General features: G+C 53.3%; 1 protein-coding gene across 2 annotated transcripts in view; it reads left to right on the top strand.

Moving 5' to 3' along the window:
- Positions 1-17,639, top strand: part of ADGRD1 (adhesion G protein-coupled receptor D1) — a 146,249-nt gene that overhangs the window by 51,469 nt on the left and 77,141 nt on the right. For both annotated transcript variants that reach the window (XR_012325096.1, XM_033836704.2), the window contains exon 13: positions 2,321-2,462. Coding sequence is in view for 1 of the 2 variants with exons in the window: in XM_033836704.2 (XP_033692595.1) it covers positions 2,321-2,462 (142 nt within the window). In the remaining variant the exon portion in view is untranslated. The remainder of the gene's footprint in view (positions 1-2,320; positions 2,463-17,639) is intronic.

The following is a 17,639-nucleotide window of genomic DNA, read 5'->3' as shown; positions in this document are numbered from 1 at the left end:
ATGAGGAAAACAGTGGTTGAGAAACGCTGAAGTAGCGTGCTCCTTTCTTTTCAGTGTCTTTTGTGTTTTTTTTTAATGTGTGTGACTTATTCTGTGTGTGTCTTCTCGTCCTGGGCTTGCACCAGTGCCATTTACCCAGAGAAGAGCAATCAGACAGAAAACCAGCCATGTTCTCTAGAGCTTCCAGCAGCTGCTCAAGATTCCAACCTCGGTGATATTCAGACACGAGGAAACCATGCCTCTGTTTTGCTACAGACCGGGGTCCTTGGTGACCTTCCGTTGGAAAGACCCTCTTGCAGGGTCTTTCCCTGAAGACAGGGCTGGGCTTTAAATCTTTACAGCGATATTTTTTTAAACATCTCATATGGACAATTCCAGGAACAGTTCTCTGTGCTCCTGGGGACTTGCTCTTTTTTAGGGACACGTATAAGGACCCTGTGTGCAGAGCCGGGTGCGGTGTGTGAAGGGGGGCGGTTGCAGGAGCTGCGTGGGTCCCGCGGGCTCCAGTCCAGGTCAGCAGCTTTGAGGCCAGTTAGTAGGCGCAAGTAGTTGAGGGAGGAGGAAGAGGATGGTGCCCCCGGCTCCCAGGGGTCGGCTCGATGTTACGAAGATAGTCCTGTGGGCATAAACGCGCGTGGGGGGCAGAATCCCCAGTCGAGCTTTGGAGAGTGAATAGGAGACACGCAGAGTCCAGGTTGGGCAAGAGACCCGCAGGCGACTGGGCGGCCCGAGCGCGGGCCGGATGACTCCACGCCGAAAGCATCCTAGTGTCGCTGTGTCTGAAATTCAGATTCAGGCAACAGACATCTGCTGATCACCTACCACACTCCAGGCGGGGCGAGGGCTCGAGCAGACACCGAGAACACAACATTCAGGTCGGTGTGCGTTCTGGGAGTCATTCAAGCACTGCAAGGGGCAGGCCCTGAACGTGAACACCTTCTTAGATCTTGCACCCCAGGCTCCTTGCTTGCCTAGCCCTAGTGCTGGCCCTGAATATCATTTCAGCCTCATAACTCCATGAGATAAGTACTGTGTATACCAGTCAGGATTCTTTTGATTGGGTTGTAAGTGACAGAAACCCCAGCGTAAGCTGTATTTTTAAATTTTCTTTTTAATTTATTTATTTTATTATTTTATTTTATTTATTTATTGTGTCTGGCTGCGTTGGGTCTCTGTTGCTGCGCACGGACTTTCTCTAGTTGCGGCCAACGGGGGTTCTCTTCGTTGCGGTGCGCGGGCTTCTCATTGCGGTGGCTTCTCTTGTTGTGGCGCACGGGCTCTAGACGTGCAGGCTTCAGTAGTTGTGGCATACGGGCTCAGTAGTTGTGGCTCGTGGGCTCTAGAGCACGGGCTCAGTAGTTGTGGCACACGGGCTTAGTTGCTCCGCGGCATGTGGGATCTTCCCAGACCAGGGCTCGAACCCATGTCCCCTGCATTGGCAGGTGGATTCTTAACCACTGTGCCACCAGGGAAGCCCCGTAAACTGTTTTAAGCAAACGAGGAGTTCGCTGGATCACATGAGCTGAAAGGTGCACGGGCTGCTCGATCCAGCATCCAGTCGATGTCACTCAACTCCATCTCTCAGCTCTCAGGGGGTGGATCCCCTTCCCAGTCAGTCTCTCTGCTCGTGATTGTAAACCACTTCTGGGACCTCATGCTTCAGGGCTGATGTCTAGCAGAGAGAAGTGAGAATCCAGCATTTCCTTCTGAATCTTGTCACTTCTCCTCGGATCTTCTTGGACCATGTGCTCACGTCTGAACAGTCAGCATGGTCTGAGGAATGCAGTGCACTGGTGCAGTCAGGTCAGGATAGCAGGCTTTACTCTTAGTCAAGGATGGAGTTGCCTCCAAAGCACGTGGGCTGCACGTGGGGAAGGGGTATCACCTGGAGGGAAGCTCAGGTGCCTTTATCAGGAGAAGGGTGAAGGGCTACTGGGTGACAAGACAACAGCTGTCTATCACACTACTACTTACCACACCGGTTTATAGTGAGGGCAGACAGAGTTCCAATAGGTAAGTCACTGTCCAAGGTCAAGTAAATGGATGGCTGGGATTCAGGCTCATTGTTTTGACCTTTCTGTTCTTCCCCACGTCCTGGGCCAACCCCCTTCTTCTACTAGATTATAGGCTCTGTGAGGTCAAGGGCTCCCTCTCACCTTTCGGTACCAGCATCAAGCCCTAGAGAGAGCAGCTCTTTGATAGAAATCAAAGCTCCCTCCAAAAACGATTTCAAAAAATCTCAGACTTAACATTAAATTTTAAACCCAAGGGTTTTTTTCTTTTCTGTGTGTTTTGTAATGATTTTTCATTTCTTTCCAAGGATTGCTGAGGCAGCAAATTACAAGCACTGCTTGCTGTCTGTGAGCAGCTACCTGATTTCCCTGGAGGTCTTCCCGACGCCAAAGCTCTCCCAGAATTTATCGGGCTCCCCCCTCATCACCGTCCATCTCTGGCACCATTTGGTGAGTTCGAGTGAATTTGTCCTCATTTCTCTTCTTTGATTTCGTTTTGCAGCGAGGAATATTCATGTGTATGATTGTATAAAGAATCTTAGATGGATTGGTGCTGGCCAGGACTAGCATCTCCCTCTTCCTAGCATTCGTTTTCTTGGGATTGTTTGTGAACAGCGGTGGAAAATCCCCCGGATGGCAGTGGGGTTGGACACACGGTATTGACTTTGGGTAAAAAGGCTTCTAAGAACAGATGTCACCTTCGTAGATGTGTGCGCCACAATCATGGGTATTTCTGATTTACAATAAATGTCGTTTTTGGAGGAGGGGGATATACGGACTGATTCTCCCTTATCCTGATAATCGCCATTAGTCAGTTGGAGAGCTTGGTTCTCTCTGGGAAACAGTTCAGTGTTTTGAAGAGACTTTTCTTATGCTTTCGGTTTTGAGTGGTGAGCCGTTTGTTTTGCCCCATTGTAACCGTAATTCTCTCTGCCTTCAGTTTATCTTTGTCGGCGATAAGAACGACAAATGTATTGGGGACACAGATGTGCACCTGTCCTTTAAAAAGTACGGTTTTCCCTGTGTCAGGATCGTGTGCTGTGATACAGTGTTGATTCGACACTTGACGGTGTGATTTTTCAAGGAGTTTATTGGAAAATGCAATATATATAGATATATATAAAATTTAGTTTATTGAGGTGTAGTTGATTTACAATGTTTCATTGATTTCTGCTGTGATTCAGCTATACATATAAAATATTTATAGATATAGATACACACATTCTTTTTCATATTCTTTTCCATGATGGTTTACTGTGGGCTACTGAATGTAGCTCCCTGTGCTGTGCGGTAGGACCTTGTTTATCCATTCCGTATGTGCAGTAATAAGAACTAAATATATGTTTGATTGCCTGAAGTCACACAAAGACGTTTCCCGCCAGGATTTTCTATTTTGTCCCGTTGTATACTGTTCCATCCCATTCCACCAACATTACCTGAAGCCCTACTATGTGCCAGCCTCCGGGTCCGTCCACCTGTGTTTTCGTCCCCTCCTCAGTGAGACGGCATTCGAGGGAAGCCAGTGAGTCAGGACATAGTCGCTCTCACTGCAGCTCCCGTCTCACCCTGCCCCCCGACCCTCATTCCCCACGAAGGTCAGGCCCCGTCTTGGTTCCCTCAGAACCCAGCTCCGCCCAGCCATCCACACTTTCTGGCCAGTGTTCGTCTGTATTTGTGCTTTCGCAGGCTGATGGCATCACCCGACAGCCGTTGCTCTGTTCTCTCTTTCATCCTGACGGTTTCGCCGGTTTCTCACTTCCCTCTGGTCATCATTCCCTCCTTCCTCAGGGAAGGACGTTTTCCTTCTCTTGCTCGGGAACCTTCCCTCCCTTCCTCCGCCCCCGCTGTCTGCCTGCTCCATCCCTCTCTCTCACGCCCTTTCCATCCACAGGCAAACTGTCCTGACCTGAGAATGCCCCTCTCACCCTACCTACCTCTCTCCCTCTCTTTCTGAAGATCACAAAACATTTTAAATTGTGGTAAAATACACATAACATAAAATTGACCTTCTGAACCGTTTTCAATCCTGCAGTTCAGCGACGGGAGTAAAGTACGTTTCACGTTGTTGTGCAGCCGTCACCACGCTCCATCTCCAGGACTCTCTTGATCTCGAAAAACTGAAACTCTGTCCCCGTTAAACACGAGCTCCCACTCCCGTCTTCAGCCCCGCGCCCCCGGCACCCCCCCTTCTCCCTTCTGTCTTTATGATTTTGGCTACTCTGGGAGCCTCGTGTAAATAGAGTCATAGAGGGTTTGTCCTTTTGTGTCTGGTTTGTTCCACTGAGCACCAAGCCCTCAAGGTCCATCCGTGTTGTAGCAAATGTCAGAAAGTCCTCCTTTTTTGTGGGGGGGGCAGTGCCATGCGGCATGTGGGATCTTAGTTCCCCGACTAGGGATTGAACCTGCGCACCCTGCAGAGGAAGGGCAGAGTCTCAACCACTGGACCGCCTGGGAAGTCCCAGAACGTCCTCCTTTTTAAGGCTGAATCATATTCTCTGGTGTGGACGGACGACATACATTTTGTTTATCCAGGCATCCGTCAATGGGCACTTGGGTTGCTCCCACCTTTAGGCTATTGTGAATAATGCGGCCATGAATGTGGGTGTGCAAGCGTCTCTCCAAGACCCTGCTTTTGGTCCTTTTAGGTGTGTGCGTGCAGAAGTGGCATCGCTGGTTCCCAAGTTCCAGAGATCTTATGTGACGTCCACCTCCCTTCCCTTCTTCAAACTATTTAAAGTCGATTTTTACTATCTCCACTTTCCATACACATTTTCGAACTGCAAAAATGGTCTCACACGTCTCCAGAGACCCCTGCTCACCTGGGCTCTGTCAAGGCCCGTGCCCCGCCGCAGCCCCTGACGCCCCAGCCCCGGGCTGGCAGTCCACGCCCTGCAGGTGCCGCCCTTTCCCTGGTGTCAGCCCCACCTCTGCGGCACCACCTGCTGTAACTCCCTAACACAGGTGTTCCTTCAGCCCCTCTGCATGAACGTGTACTTCTCTGAATTCACGGGGATGCCGTGATTTCAGCCATCACCTCCGGGCAGGTGTTCCCGATGACACAAAACCCACCTCTTCCCTCGGCCTCGCTCCTGTTTCCGGGCAGGTTTCTCGGCTCCAGGTGTGCAGGTGGGCACGTTACCCCCGAGCCCGCACGTCCTCTGTGTCTGTCCTCTGTCACCACATTGCCTTCTCTCCGCTCTGAGCCTGGCACCCTGGCGCCCTCCTGGGTCCTGGTCCCTGCGCAGGACCGGCTGTGACCCTATTTTCAGAGCATCCCTCGCACCGGCTCTGCCCCGCCATCCCTCCCCTGGTTCTGCCTGAGCTAGAAGCTTCCTGACTGTTCTCCCTGCTTCATTCTCCCCGAGTTCCAGGCTTATCTTCCAGAAACACATGCCAGGTGGCCTTACTCACCTATTTAAAATCTTTCGGTGACTAAGGTTTCCCTGAAGACACATTTCAACTCCAGGCCTCACGGTCGGTCTCTAGCAGACCTTTCCAGTCTGACTTTCTGCTTGAATGTCTGTCTGGAGGAATGGAAATGCTCGCTCTCCCCTGAAGTCCAGGCCTGGTGGGCCTCCACCCTTGCATGTGCCCCTCCCTTTGTCTGGAAGGCCTTCTCTCCACGTCTCTGAGGTCAGTCCCACCTCCTCCATGAAGCCCTCTCTGATGTCCCCAGGGAAGGGCCACGTTTCCCTCTTTGCACTGCGTCAGTACCACCTCCGAGGACCGTATGTTATTGTTTATGCAAATCGATCACCTCTTAAGCCAGCCTGTGCGTTTCTGGAGGGGCTGCCCTGGACCCTGTTTGGGATCACTGGTTCCTTCCTCACGATGCCCGGCACTGAGCGTTGGCTCACAGCAGCGGCTCAGTAGATGGCTGCTGAGGAAGTGCCGAGCTCAGAGGCACAGCACCGTGGAGTAGCCTCGTCAGGAGCTGTGCTGTTACTCGTGTATGTTTGTGTGGCTCCCCTTTCTGTGGAGAGACGCTCGTCCCCGGGCGGAGGCTCTTCCCTTGCTGCCATGGTGCGGACGCAGCTAACTCGGCAGGAGTGAGCTCGGCGGGCTCAGCCTGTGTTGGAAATTTGGTCCTGGCGGGAAGCAGCGGCATTTTAGTGCTTCCAGTGTTGGGGGTTTTATAACGTGGCATCGAGATGTGCAAGTCTGTAACCCCAGTGTGCAGAAGCAGAGAAGCCTTGCTCTGGACGACTCCGGAAGCGATGTGTGCTTGAGGCTGAAGTGGCCCTGGGGAAGGGGGCTGTGAGGCACGGTGGTCGCTGGGGGCCAGGCTGTGCTGCGGCTGTGGGCTGTGCTGGGGAGCGGGGCGCTTGGGACCAGGGCCTGCAGCTGAGGCGCGAGGCTGAGCGGGCAGCGGAGGGAGGGGCGCGTGGCCTGAACGCAGGGCTTCCCGGCGTCCAGACCCTCGGTGAGTTCACAGGGCAGGGACGTGTCCGTGCATGCACACACACACACCCAGGACGTGCGCTGACACACAAATACACGCACATGCAGACCTAGCGCACACACAGACACACACGCACCCAGGACACACATAGACCCGCCACACACACGCAGACACAGACACACTCAGGACACACATAGACCCGCCACACACACACAGACACACACATGCAGACCTAGCGCACACACAGACACACACGCACCCAGGACACACATAGACCCGCCACACACACACACAGACACACAGACATACACACCCAGGACACACATAGACCCGCCACACACACACAGACACACCCAGGACACGCATAGACCCGACACACACACACACAGCCACACACACGCCCACACCCACCCTCCTTGTCAGATCAGGCTGGTGTGAACCTGGAGCTTGAAGAGCAGGGCTGATTTTGTTTTGTTTATCGGGGTTCCCTCCCTCCCCCCAAGCCCCTTTCTGAGTAGGGCCGTCTCCAGGGGCCCCTACCCTCAGGACCTCACCACCAGCCAATGTCTTTTGGGATGTCCTGCCATAAAGATCCTTACATTAAAAAAAATGTTCTCAGTATTTTCTTAGGAAACCAACTCGAGCCGGTTACTGGTACAATGAAATAAACAAGCCAGAGCCCACTGCCCTGATCTCCAGGGGCTTTGCTTTGAGCCCCCGGCGCTCATTACGGCTCTGTGCTGTCTGTGGGTGGGACCCGGCTGACGGATGGTGGTGGCCCGTGTAGCCGGGGCTTCTGCTCCATGTCGTCTCCGGAATCTCTGTGTCGGGCATGCCTGGGGCCCAGCGTGTGTGTCCTCAGAGCCTGTGTTCAAACCCATCACAGTGTTTTGCTTCGTTTATGTCCCTTGCTTCCCAAACCATCAGACTGTCCAGATTCCGACCCTGTCGTTTGGCCGCGCCCAGTCGTGCTGATTTGCAGGTGGTCTCTGCTGCTCTGCTGAGCGTCCCGGCCGGCGCGGGGAGCCTGCTGGGCTGCAGCCTTTCCCAGCTCAGGGCCCTTGGCCGGGCAGCCGGCAGTGACGTAGAGGCTGTTGCAATAGACCGTCCAGCTGAGAGGGATGGAAACGGGGAGCAGATGCACAGCCCCCTCTAGAAGTTACTCAGGGCACAATGCTGCCGTGGTTAACTGGTCCCTGTAGCAAGTGACAAAGTCCCCTGCCTAAAAGATGGGTCAGAAATGGCCATGTTCTGGCCAGTTAGAATGCTCACAGCCTCTAATCAGAACCTTGATTTGTAAATCAAGATTGAATGGTCACCTTTCCCTGGTCAACGAAGATGAGACCTTTGCTACCCCCAGAAGGAAGCAAAGCCTGAGAGAAGCAGATTCTTCGGAAACTCTGAGAATTAGAAAACCAAAAGCCAGTCTCTTGAAGAGCTAAGTTCAGTTTCAATGGCTATTGTCTAAAAATTACTCATCAATCAGGCCGTCCATCCATCAGGATTGTCATAAAGTTCGGAAGGGATTGAGTCCAATGACAGTGATGTCCTAGCATCAGTGATGTTTGGCCCGGGAAGTGGCCAAAATGGAAGGTCCGCCCCTCTGCGCGTCTGACACCCCGTCCCGGAGGACCAGCGATGGGGCTGTGGTCAGAGCACAGACCGAGCTGCCTGCCCAGCTCTGACCCGTGACGGCCGTGCCCCTCTCGTGGGGAGTCCGTGGGAGGCTCGGCGGCCGCCACACAGGAGGACCAGCCACACAGGAGGACCATCACGGCGACCAGCTCAGAGGCTGGGGCAGTGTGGCTGCTGTTCACAGTGTGAGCCTCGTGGGGAGGGGCTGGAATCGCCCGTCTGAAGTCGTTGCATAGTGAGAGAAGCGAGTAATCTAGAGGGTAGTAAGAAAATCTGCGTCATGAAACACTCACAAGTAAACACGAGGGTATCATTTGTTCTCCGAGATGTTTATTCATTGGCTCATACGTTGACTCAACAAAAACCAGCTGTGATCTCGAGTGGGGTGTTGGCCTCCCTGCCTGCATTTCGTCATTCGTAAGCCGGGACGGGGGTTAGTTAGCGCTTGTTCAGTTCATAGTCGGCGGTGCAGGAACAGACTCCAGCCTCGGAGGAGCTTTAGCAAAGAGGGCGTTTTCCAGGACATCTTGCAGCTCACAGGGCTGGAGGGAGCTCCACCCAGGGGTGGTCAGGGCCAGACAGGGGCCCTGCGCTGGTGCTGGGTGAGGGCCGCCTCTGTGTCTGTGCGTGTGTCCCCTCCTCACAGTTCAAAGCCCCAGGAGGGAGCAGGAGGGAGGATGTCTGTTGCTGTGTGAGGCTTGTATGCCCGTCACGGGCCAGAGGGTGGCGGGGAAGTGGGTGTCGCTCTCCCAGTATCACCTGTGTGGGGTTCGTGCACCTTGACGACTGTAGCATCTAAATGCTGGGGTGGGCCGTGTGCACAGAAGTCCTGACCAGTTCCGGCCCCAGGACTTCCCTCTGAGTCTCGAGACACACACGTGCTTGGGGACAAGCTCTGAGGGAAGCCCTGGGCTCTCCCCTGTGGGGGGCTGGGGCCCCTGTGCCCTCAGGGTTGTACCTTCTCAGGCCATCTGGATGCGGGGAGCGGCGTCAGGACACGGGGGGCTTTGGTCCTGCAGATGCAGTGGGCGACGTGGCTTGCCCAGAGGTAGCGCCGCAGCTTCTGATGTTTGAAGGGAAGCCACACACCTGGATTTGAAATTGTATCTCTGGGGTTGTATTGCTGGCAGCGAATTCAAATTCGCTGTTAACATTTTCAACCAGAACTCATCTGTGGGTTGAATTGGGCTAGTCGGTCACCAGTTTATAACCTCGATGGTTTTTTTAAGATTTTTATTTGAAATGATTTTAAACTTAAGGAAAAACTGCAAAATAGGACAGAGTTCCCATACCCCCAGCTCACCCTAATGTTAATAGTTCAAAGTACAGTTCTTGAAACCAGGAAATTAAGAGTGATATTAACTAGTCAACAGGTGTTTTGGAGCTTGTCAGTTTTCCTGCTTAGGGCTTTTCCATGCAGGGCCTCGCCTGTCCCCTCACCTCCCAGCCTGTCGTGGCTCTTCAGCTCCTTGGTCTTGCAGCACCTCGACGCTTGCATTGTCCAGGACGCTCACTTCGGAGAGCGTCTCTCAGTGTGGGATTACCTGACGTTTTCTCACGACGAGGTTGAGCACCACAGAAGTGAAATTGTGCCTTTCTTGTCGGATCACACCGGACTGTGTGAGTTTCCTGTGGCTACTGGATAAAATAACACAGACGAGGGGGTTAGACAACAGACCTTCATGGTCTCGCATCCTGGAGGCTGGAAGGTGGAGATCAAGGTGTCGTCAGGGTTGGTTCCTCCTAACGCCTCTTACCTTGGTGTGTAGACCCTGCCTTCTCGCTGTGTCCTTATGTGACCTCTGTCCTCTTCTTATAAGGACACCAGTCATATGGGATTAGGGAACAACCCTATGGCCTTATTTACCTTAATTTCCCCTTCAAGGCCCCGTTTCCACATACAGTCACATCCTGAGGTCCTGGGGACTAGGTCTCCAACAGATGGATTTGGGGACACAATTCAGACCAGACGCAGGCAGTAAAGGATGGCATTTATCATCATCAGTGATGCTCACTTTGCTTGCTTGGTTGAGGGGGTGTTTTCCAGCGTTATCCATCGTAAAGTTACCGTTTTTCCCTTTGCAAATTATAATCTCTTGTGAGGGAGATACCATGAAACCACACAGCTGTCATACCTCTCATGATACTTTCTCCAAAAATTTTAGTGTCCATCAATGGTTATTACCTGCAAAAATTATTACTGTAGTGTTTGCCTAATGTTGATTTTCTATTTCCATCATTCTTTCTACATTTGTTAGTTGGAACTTTAATATAAGGGCAAATTACTTATTTATTCATGTCAATATGATTCTTGGACATTTTGTTCTGTAGGCTCTAATCCAATACTGTCATTATTTATTTTGTTGTTCAAGTTGTCCCAGCTTTGACCATTGGGAGCTTTTTCCCAGTGGGCTTCTGTGTCCTTCCGATAAGCTTTCCTCGTTTTTGAGTCTTTCCTTACTTTCTAGCATTAAAGATATTCTAGGCTCACGGACTCCACCATTTCTCCAAGGGGCCCTGTTCATTTTATTGGCTAGTGGTGTTTAGAAACCAGGATCTGGGTGCAAAGCGTGCTCATTTCTACTGGGGTGTCATTGCTTCTAAAATGTATGTATGTACTTAAACAAGCAAACACATACATTTATATATTTATCTATATTTATCCATCTGTATGTATATGTTAAAAAGTGTAAGTTCATTCTGATAACGCTTTGCAATCAAAGACCACAGGATTCATTCGAGGCTTTTTTTTTTTTTTTTTTGAGGTACACGGGCCTCTCACTGTTGTGGCCTCTCCCGTTGCGGAGCACAGGCTCCGGACGCGCAGGCTCAGCGGCCATGGCTCACGGGCCCAGCCGCCCCGCGGCATGTGGGATCTTCCCGGACCGGGGCACGAACCCGTGTCCCCTGCATCGGCAGGCGGACTCTCAACCACTGCGCCACCAGGGAAGCCCCGAGGCTTTTTTTAATATCTTTCCTTCTCCAAAGCTGGCTCTCATAATTCTCAGTACTTTTACTTATTGGTAAAATAAAATATATTACACGTACAGAGTCGTTCAGGATTGCTAACCCATGCCCCCGTGGGAGGACGATATTTGTTCACGTTCTCTTTGCCATTAGCTTACACTGTACAGTGGAAATTCTGTTTCACAGAGTTACCTAGGTTGGTTCCTTTCTGCTCCCTTCCCTTCAGAGCGGGTTAATCATTTGTGATACAGTTAGATTCGTCTGTGGTTGTGTGTACTCAGTGATGGCTGTGCCCCGTTCTGGCCAATTTTAGTTATTGATGTATTTGGGGTGGGGGTATGTGAAATGTAACCACAGTCCTAAGGGTCAGATCTACACAAGCAGGTGCACTCAGAGGCGTGGCACCCCACCCTGTCCTGCTCCGTCCTCTGTTCTTTGCACTCCATCCCCAGCCATGCCCTCTAGGTAAGCAGTTCTCTTAGGTTCTGGTCTATCCTTTCTGTGGTTTGTTTGCATTGAACAAATAGGTGCATTGTCTGATACCTCCTTGCTTCCATGAGGGTAGAGTGCTATAAAAACCCTTTTGGGGGCTTCCCTGGTGGCGCAGGGGTTGGGGGTCCGCCTGCCGATGCAGGGGACGCGGGTTCGTGCCCCGGTCCGGGAGGATCCCACGTGCCGCGGAGCGGCTGGGCCCGTGAGCCATGGCCGCTGAGCCTGCATGTCCGGAGCCTGTGCTCCGCAGCGGGAGAGGCCACAGCAGTGAGAGGCCTGCGTACTGCAAAAAAAACCAAAAAACTCCACCCTTTTGAACTTTGCAGTTGTCCATTCCACAGTCTCCCCTGGAAAGCAGTTCATAGAGATCGTCCACCTCCTTTCTTTCTTTTACAGCTGCCTGGCACTCGGGTGTGCGGATTTATTCAACCGTCATGTGGTTGTCAACTCCCCTCCTGCATATGGGCACTTGAGTTGGTTCCAGTATTTTGCCAGCAATTTGTTGGAGGGAATGACATTGTTTGCCTGTATTTTCCCGTTGTGAGAGGTGTAGCCTCTCTTCTATGCTCTTGGAAAAGTGTGTGTCTACTTGCAAATGGACCCCTCTCCCCAGGCTGCTCTCTCGCGCCTCTAGCGGTTCAGGGAGCAATGGAGTGACCAATAGCAGAGAGAACAGGAAGAGCTCCGTCTCTGCACGTGAGGTCACTGTGCGAATGGGTGCCGCCAGCCAGATTCCTTCCCCTCTGCTGCTCTTGTGAGCTGTGTGTGTGGTTAATTCATTTCTGAAGATGCAGCACTATGAGCTGTCAACCACAGACAATAATAATCGTCCAGATGACCCAGAAGAATAGCAGTACATGAGGAGAAGCATTCCCGGAACCCGCTGCCCCCAGTGACAGTGCGTTCTTGGGCCCCAGCACAGGGGCCCGGGAAGGCGTGGGCAGGAAGCAGGTGCAGACGTCTCCTCCTGAGCTGTGCTATGTGACCTGGGTCACGGCTGGAGGGAGGCGGGGGATGGCTTCGAGTGCTGTTGAAAGCCACTGGGCTTCAGGGGTGGCTGGAGAAGCAGCAGCAGATGAAACTGCGCGTTGCTATGCTTTTTGAAAACACAGTTCTTTTTTCTTTAAGCACACCACCCTCCCAGACTCCAAAAGCGAAGGAGAGATGTTTGGATAAGCATCCCTTTGTTCTGGAAGGCTCTGGGCAGGGGCTCCCTGGGGCACTGTCTTTCGCTGGTCCTTGACACCTTCTTGTCACTGGAGTAGTTCAGAAGATGGTGTGGGCTAGGGGTGGGGGGTGGTGGGAGTGGGGCGGGGGCGGCAGGGGGGTCAGTCCTTCGCAAATCCTTCTCACTTTCCTGCTGTAGCTTGAATTCCGGCTTGGGCTGGCCTCGAGGCAGCTGCTGGACGTTTTGTAGAAGTTTACATTTTTTCCTTCTCTGAAGTCAGGAAGGTGCCAGTTTGGAAACCAGAGAAAAAGAAAGGGTGGATTAGAATGCAATCTCTGTTCTAATGGTGGGTTACTGTAGTTATTTTTAAAAAAGAAAGTCTTTGAGTGAAGGCTTGTCGTCCTGAGGAGAGGCGGGGAGGAAATTTTATCAAACCAACCGAGGACAGTAATTGCGGCTTGTCTCAGCCGGGCGTTCTCTAGGGTTTTGGGGGTTTTTCTTCTGAACGTTGCTTTTGCATTTCTGAGGATGTTTGTGGAGGCATGCTCTTTTGAGTTAAAATGATTTGTGCGATGGGAAACTATTTTTGCGGAAGCCCGCGCTGGTGGGCGGGGGCGGGGCGAGAGGGGCTCAGAGGACACGTGGGGATGGTCCTGGGTCCCGTCATCGTCGAGGGGTGCGTGGCTCGGAGCCGCTGCGCTTTAGCCCGGCAGCGGGGCCTGGGCTGACGTGGCGTCTTTTCCTGGCACAGAGTGGGGACTCCCTGGGGTTTCTGAGGGACAGTGGCCGCACGCCGGTCCCCAGGCCTGTCCTGGGGGTCCTAGGGGGGACACTTAGTTAAACCCAAGCATGAGGGTGGCCCACCAGAGACGCTGGGCTTGCGTTTCTGGGACACCACGTGGTCATGTCATCAGTCCCTTTCCGAGGACATCGGGTCCCATCAGTTAGTCAGAACGGTCAGGCTGCAGAGGGCGAGTTGGATCTGGACTTTCGTGAGCCCAGCCTGTCCTCTGACCCTGGGCACCGTGAGACGACAGAGGGGGCCATGCTGAGGGGCCCGGGGTGGATGGGGGGGCCCGTCTGGGGCCCAGTCACACCCCGGGGCCTGCCCCCATCCCCCCTGCCCCCAAGCTTCCCTGAGCTTTGCCTTCCGAGCCGGACAGATTTCTTCTCCCAAAAAGCCTGTTTAATGTCTCGGGGGCACCTTGGTCCCTGAGTCAGCGCGCGTTTCACCAGCCAAGGTGCTTGAATAGAGAACCGTCGGGGTGGACTCCAGGTGGCTCCTGAGTGACCCCGAGCCTCTGGCCTTAACGTCCCCACTGGACAGAACTGCGGCTCAGACACATGCGGGCACTTGACCTCCCGACTGAGATGCTCCCGGCTTCCTCTGCTCCGCGTTACCTCGAGGAGATGGGTCTCGGGCAGGGCTTCTTACCTGCAGCACCGTTTATGTGCTCGCTGACCATCCTGCTGTGCCTTTTCGTGTGCGCTATTCAGGTCTTTTGCCTGCATTTGTATCGGGACGTCTGCTTTCTTTTTCTCGCGGATTTTTTTAGGGGTTCTTTGTATAGTTTGGGTGTGAGTCACTTGTTGGACATATGCACTGCACATATCCTCTCCGATGGGGTCTTGCCTGTTTACTCTTGGGCTGCCTCCTGGAGTTTTAAGTTTCACCGTGGTCGACTTCATCAAGCTGTCCTTTCACGCTTCGGGCTTTTGTGCCCTGGTGCAGGAATGTCGCCTCGCCCAAGCTCATGAAGACAGTCCCCCGAGCTCCCTGAAAGCTTTAGTTTTCTCCCTCACCTTTGGACCTAGTCCTTCTGTAATTGTTTCTGTGTGTGCTATGAAGGGGAGGTCAGGATTTCTTTATTTTTCCCAGGTGAATAGCTAATTTACCTCGCTCTGTTTGTTGAAAAGATAGCATCCCCTCCCCTCCCTTTACACTGCAGTGTCACTTTTGCCATAAATCAGTTCACTGTTTACGTGCGATTCTGTTTCTGGACTCTGCTCCTATCTGTTTATTCTGGTGCCAATTCCTGGCTCTCCAAACTGCTGCGGATCTCTAATAGGTCCTGAGAGGGGCTCAGACCCCCCCAGCTTGGCTCTCCCAGGCTGCCTTGGCTACTTTGGGTGAGATACACACTTTAACGTTTGATACACATCGACACACACCTTTGATACGCATAGTGCCCTCAGAAAGCTTGTGAGAGTTGACATTGTCCCCAGGCGGCCCCGACTTCCCCACATCCTGGCAAAATCTGGTGGCAAGACGTCTCCTGGTAATGTTATTGTTGTGCTTTTATTTGCATTTCTTTGATTATGCGTGAGGCTAGACACTTTTTCCTATTGAATTGGCCATTTGCATTTTCATTGCTTATATCCTTTGACTTCTAAGGGCCATGTGCCTGTCACAGCATGAACTCATTGTCTGTTATGTTTCATTTTGACTGTTTTGGGCATGTGCAAGTTGAATGTTTTTATATTATCCAACGTAGCCACCTTTTCTCCAGAAGAAGGCTGTGTTAGCTTCCTGTCGCTGTTGTAACAAATCACCACAAACGGGATGGTTTAAAGCGACACGGCTTCATCATCTTCATGCTCTGGAGGCCACGTCTCCAGCCTCCGTCTCCCTGGGCAGGAGTCAAGGTGCCGGCGGCTCTGCATTCCTTCTGGAGGCTCCAAGGAGCTCTGTGTCCTTGCATCTTCCAAAGACCCCGCCACTCCTTGGCTTATCTCTCCCTCTGCCTGCACGGCCTCTTCAGACCTCTCTCTCTGGCCTCTGCTTCTGAGGTCACCTCTCCTCTGCCTCTGCCCCTCCTGCCTCCCTCTCACAAGAACTCTGGTTGATCACACTGGGTCCTTGTGGAACAGCCAGGATAATCTCCCCATCTCGGGAGCTTTAACTTAACCCCACCTGCAAAGCCCCTTTCCCTCGTAAAGTAACACTCACAGGTTCCGGGGATTGGGATGGGATCTCTCTGGGCGAGGGGGTGTCGTTTTGTCTACCGCAGAGGGTAGCGTAGGAGTCTATAGGAAGCCCCTTCCAGGTCAGTAGGGCTACTGAGACCCTCGGGGAGGGTGGCCAGGTTTCTGAGTGAGACAGCCACCACTGCGGGGTGGCAGATCTCCCCTCTAAGGCGTGAGATTTCTGTGCCCAGACCTTTCACTCTGACTGATGTGATGGAACACGGAGGCAGATACATGGTCGCTGCGCCCCGTCGCCCCTCCACAGAGGAGCCTGCTCAGCTGTGTGTCAGGGCCGGCGTGGAGGACGTCAGCCTGAATCCTAGAAACAGTGGTCTTTCCGCTTCCGGGGAACAGCGAAAGTGCTCTCCACCGCTTTTATAGCCAAACATGGATGCCGGATAATTCAGTGCGTAGCAACTGCCGTGTTTCCCAAGTACACTGAAAAGAAACAGGAGACCAGTAATCTGATACTCGTGTAAAAGCCCATCACTTAACTGGCCAGTTTGCCAAACACAGAGCACCTGTTGTGTGCAAGGGAAGCCTGTCCAGCCGACATGTGGTCCTGGGCGTGACTGTGGGTACCGGGTGCCTCTCATCACTCAGCAGGTCTTAACCACCCAGCATCCTCCCGTGGGGCGTTCCAGGTGCACCCGGGCAGAGGAGGTACCGCTTCTCATCCTTCCGTGGGGCGTTCCAGGTGCACCCGGGCAGAGGAGGTACCGCTTCTCATCCTCCCGTGGGGCGTTCCAGGTGCACCCGGGCAGAGGAGGTACCGCTTCTCATCCTCCCGTGGGGCGTTCCAGGTGCACCCGGGCAGAGGAGATACCGCTTCTCACTCTGTGTTTTTGAAATCGCCACGCGGACACCGTGGGAATGGGGGTCGGGCAAAGCCTCGGTCGCATTGTCTGTAGCTGCAGTTAAACGCGGATGGAGAGGGCCCCAGGCTGCCCAGACGGCCTGCTTGAACTCCCCACCTTAGCTTACGGCTGCTCCTTGGAGATCACTGCTGAGGTGCAGTGTCTCGGGCTGGTTTGTGTCTTTCCAGCCCTCTCTCCTGGGCCAGCCCACGTCCCTTCCTGAAGACGCACTGGGCTGAGGACCCTGAGAGCGGAACCAGCTCTGGTGGTGGAGGCGAGAGGCCACTGATGGCCCGGCTCAGCTGAGACTCTGGGCCGTCCTCCTGTTCCCTCCCTTCAGGCCTGGCTGACTTTCTTCCAGGATCTGAGTCTGTGGGTCCTGGTGGATTTTGTGGGATTGATGGAAACTCTGGGACTTAGCTGGACTGTACCTACCTTTTGACCCATTATTGGGATGACTAGGTCCACACCTCGAGACCCCATATGGTCCCCTCACACACCTGTGCTTTTCACTTAATCACCCCACCCCGTCCCCACCTGCGACGCCAGCTTCCATGCTGCCAGTGCACAGATTCATTCTCGTGCTTATCTTTTCCAAAAGGTTGGGTCTTAGCAAACACTAGCCCTCCACCCTTAATTCAGTCCCTGTCTTAAATGAGGTCATTGGTTTCAGGGTTTCAGGGGACCCATTTCCTTTCTCTACCATTGGCCTTTACTGGACCACCCAGGTCCGCCACACAGAGCTCCGAGACTCCGCAGCTCGTGATGGGGCACACGGGTGCCAGCCACCTGTCTCCCCAGAGACCTCGGGCTCCTTAGGCAAGATGACCTACCTTCCCTCCGGGGACCAGCTCTGCGTGCCAAACACTGGGTGGTTTTGCTGCAGCTCAAAAACACCCCCAAGATGCCGTCAGCCCCACCTCCCAAATGTGGGGTGTGTACCTGCTGTTCAAGTGACTCCTCTGTGAATTGCCACCTGGGCAGCGTGCCTTTGAAATGACTCCAGGCTGGCCTCCTTCCTCATGCAGATTCCTACCCGCCCCTTTTTCTTTTGGCCGCGCTGTGGCACGCGGGCTCTTAGCTCCCCGACCAGGGATCGAACCCGCACCCCCTGCATTGGGAGCACGGAGTCTTAACCC

The sequence above is a fragment of the Tursiops truncatus genome, chromosome 13, assembly GCF_011762595.2.
Source record: "Tursiops truncatus isolate mTurTru1 chromosome 13, mTurTru1.mat.Y, whole genome shotgun sequence".
Taxonomy (NCBI): Eukaryota; Metazoa; Chordata; class Mammalia; order Artiodactyla; family Delphinidae; genus Tursiops; species Tursiops truncatus.
This window is presented reverse-complemented; position numbering and strand designations above follow the sequence as displayed.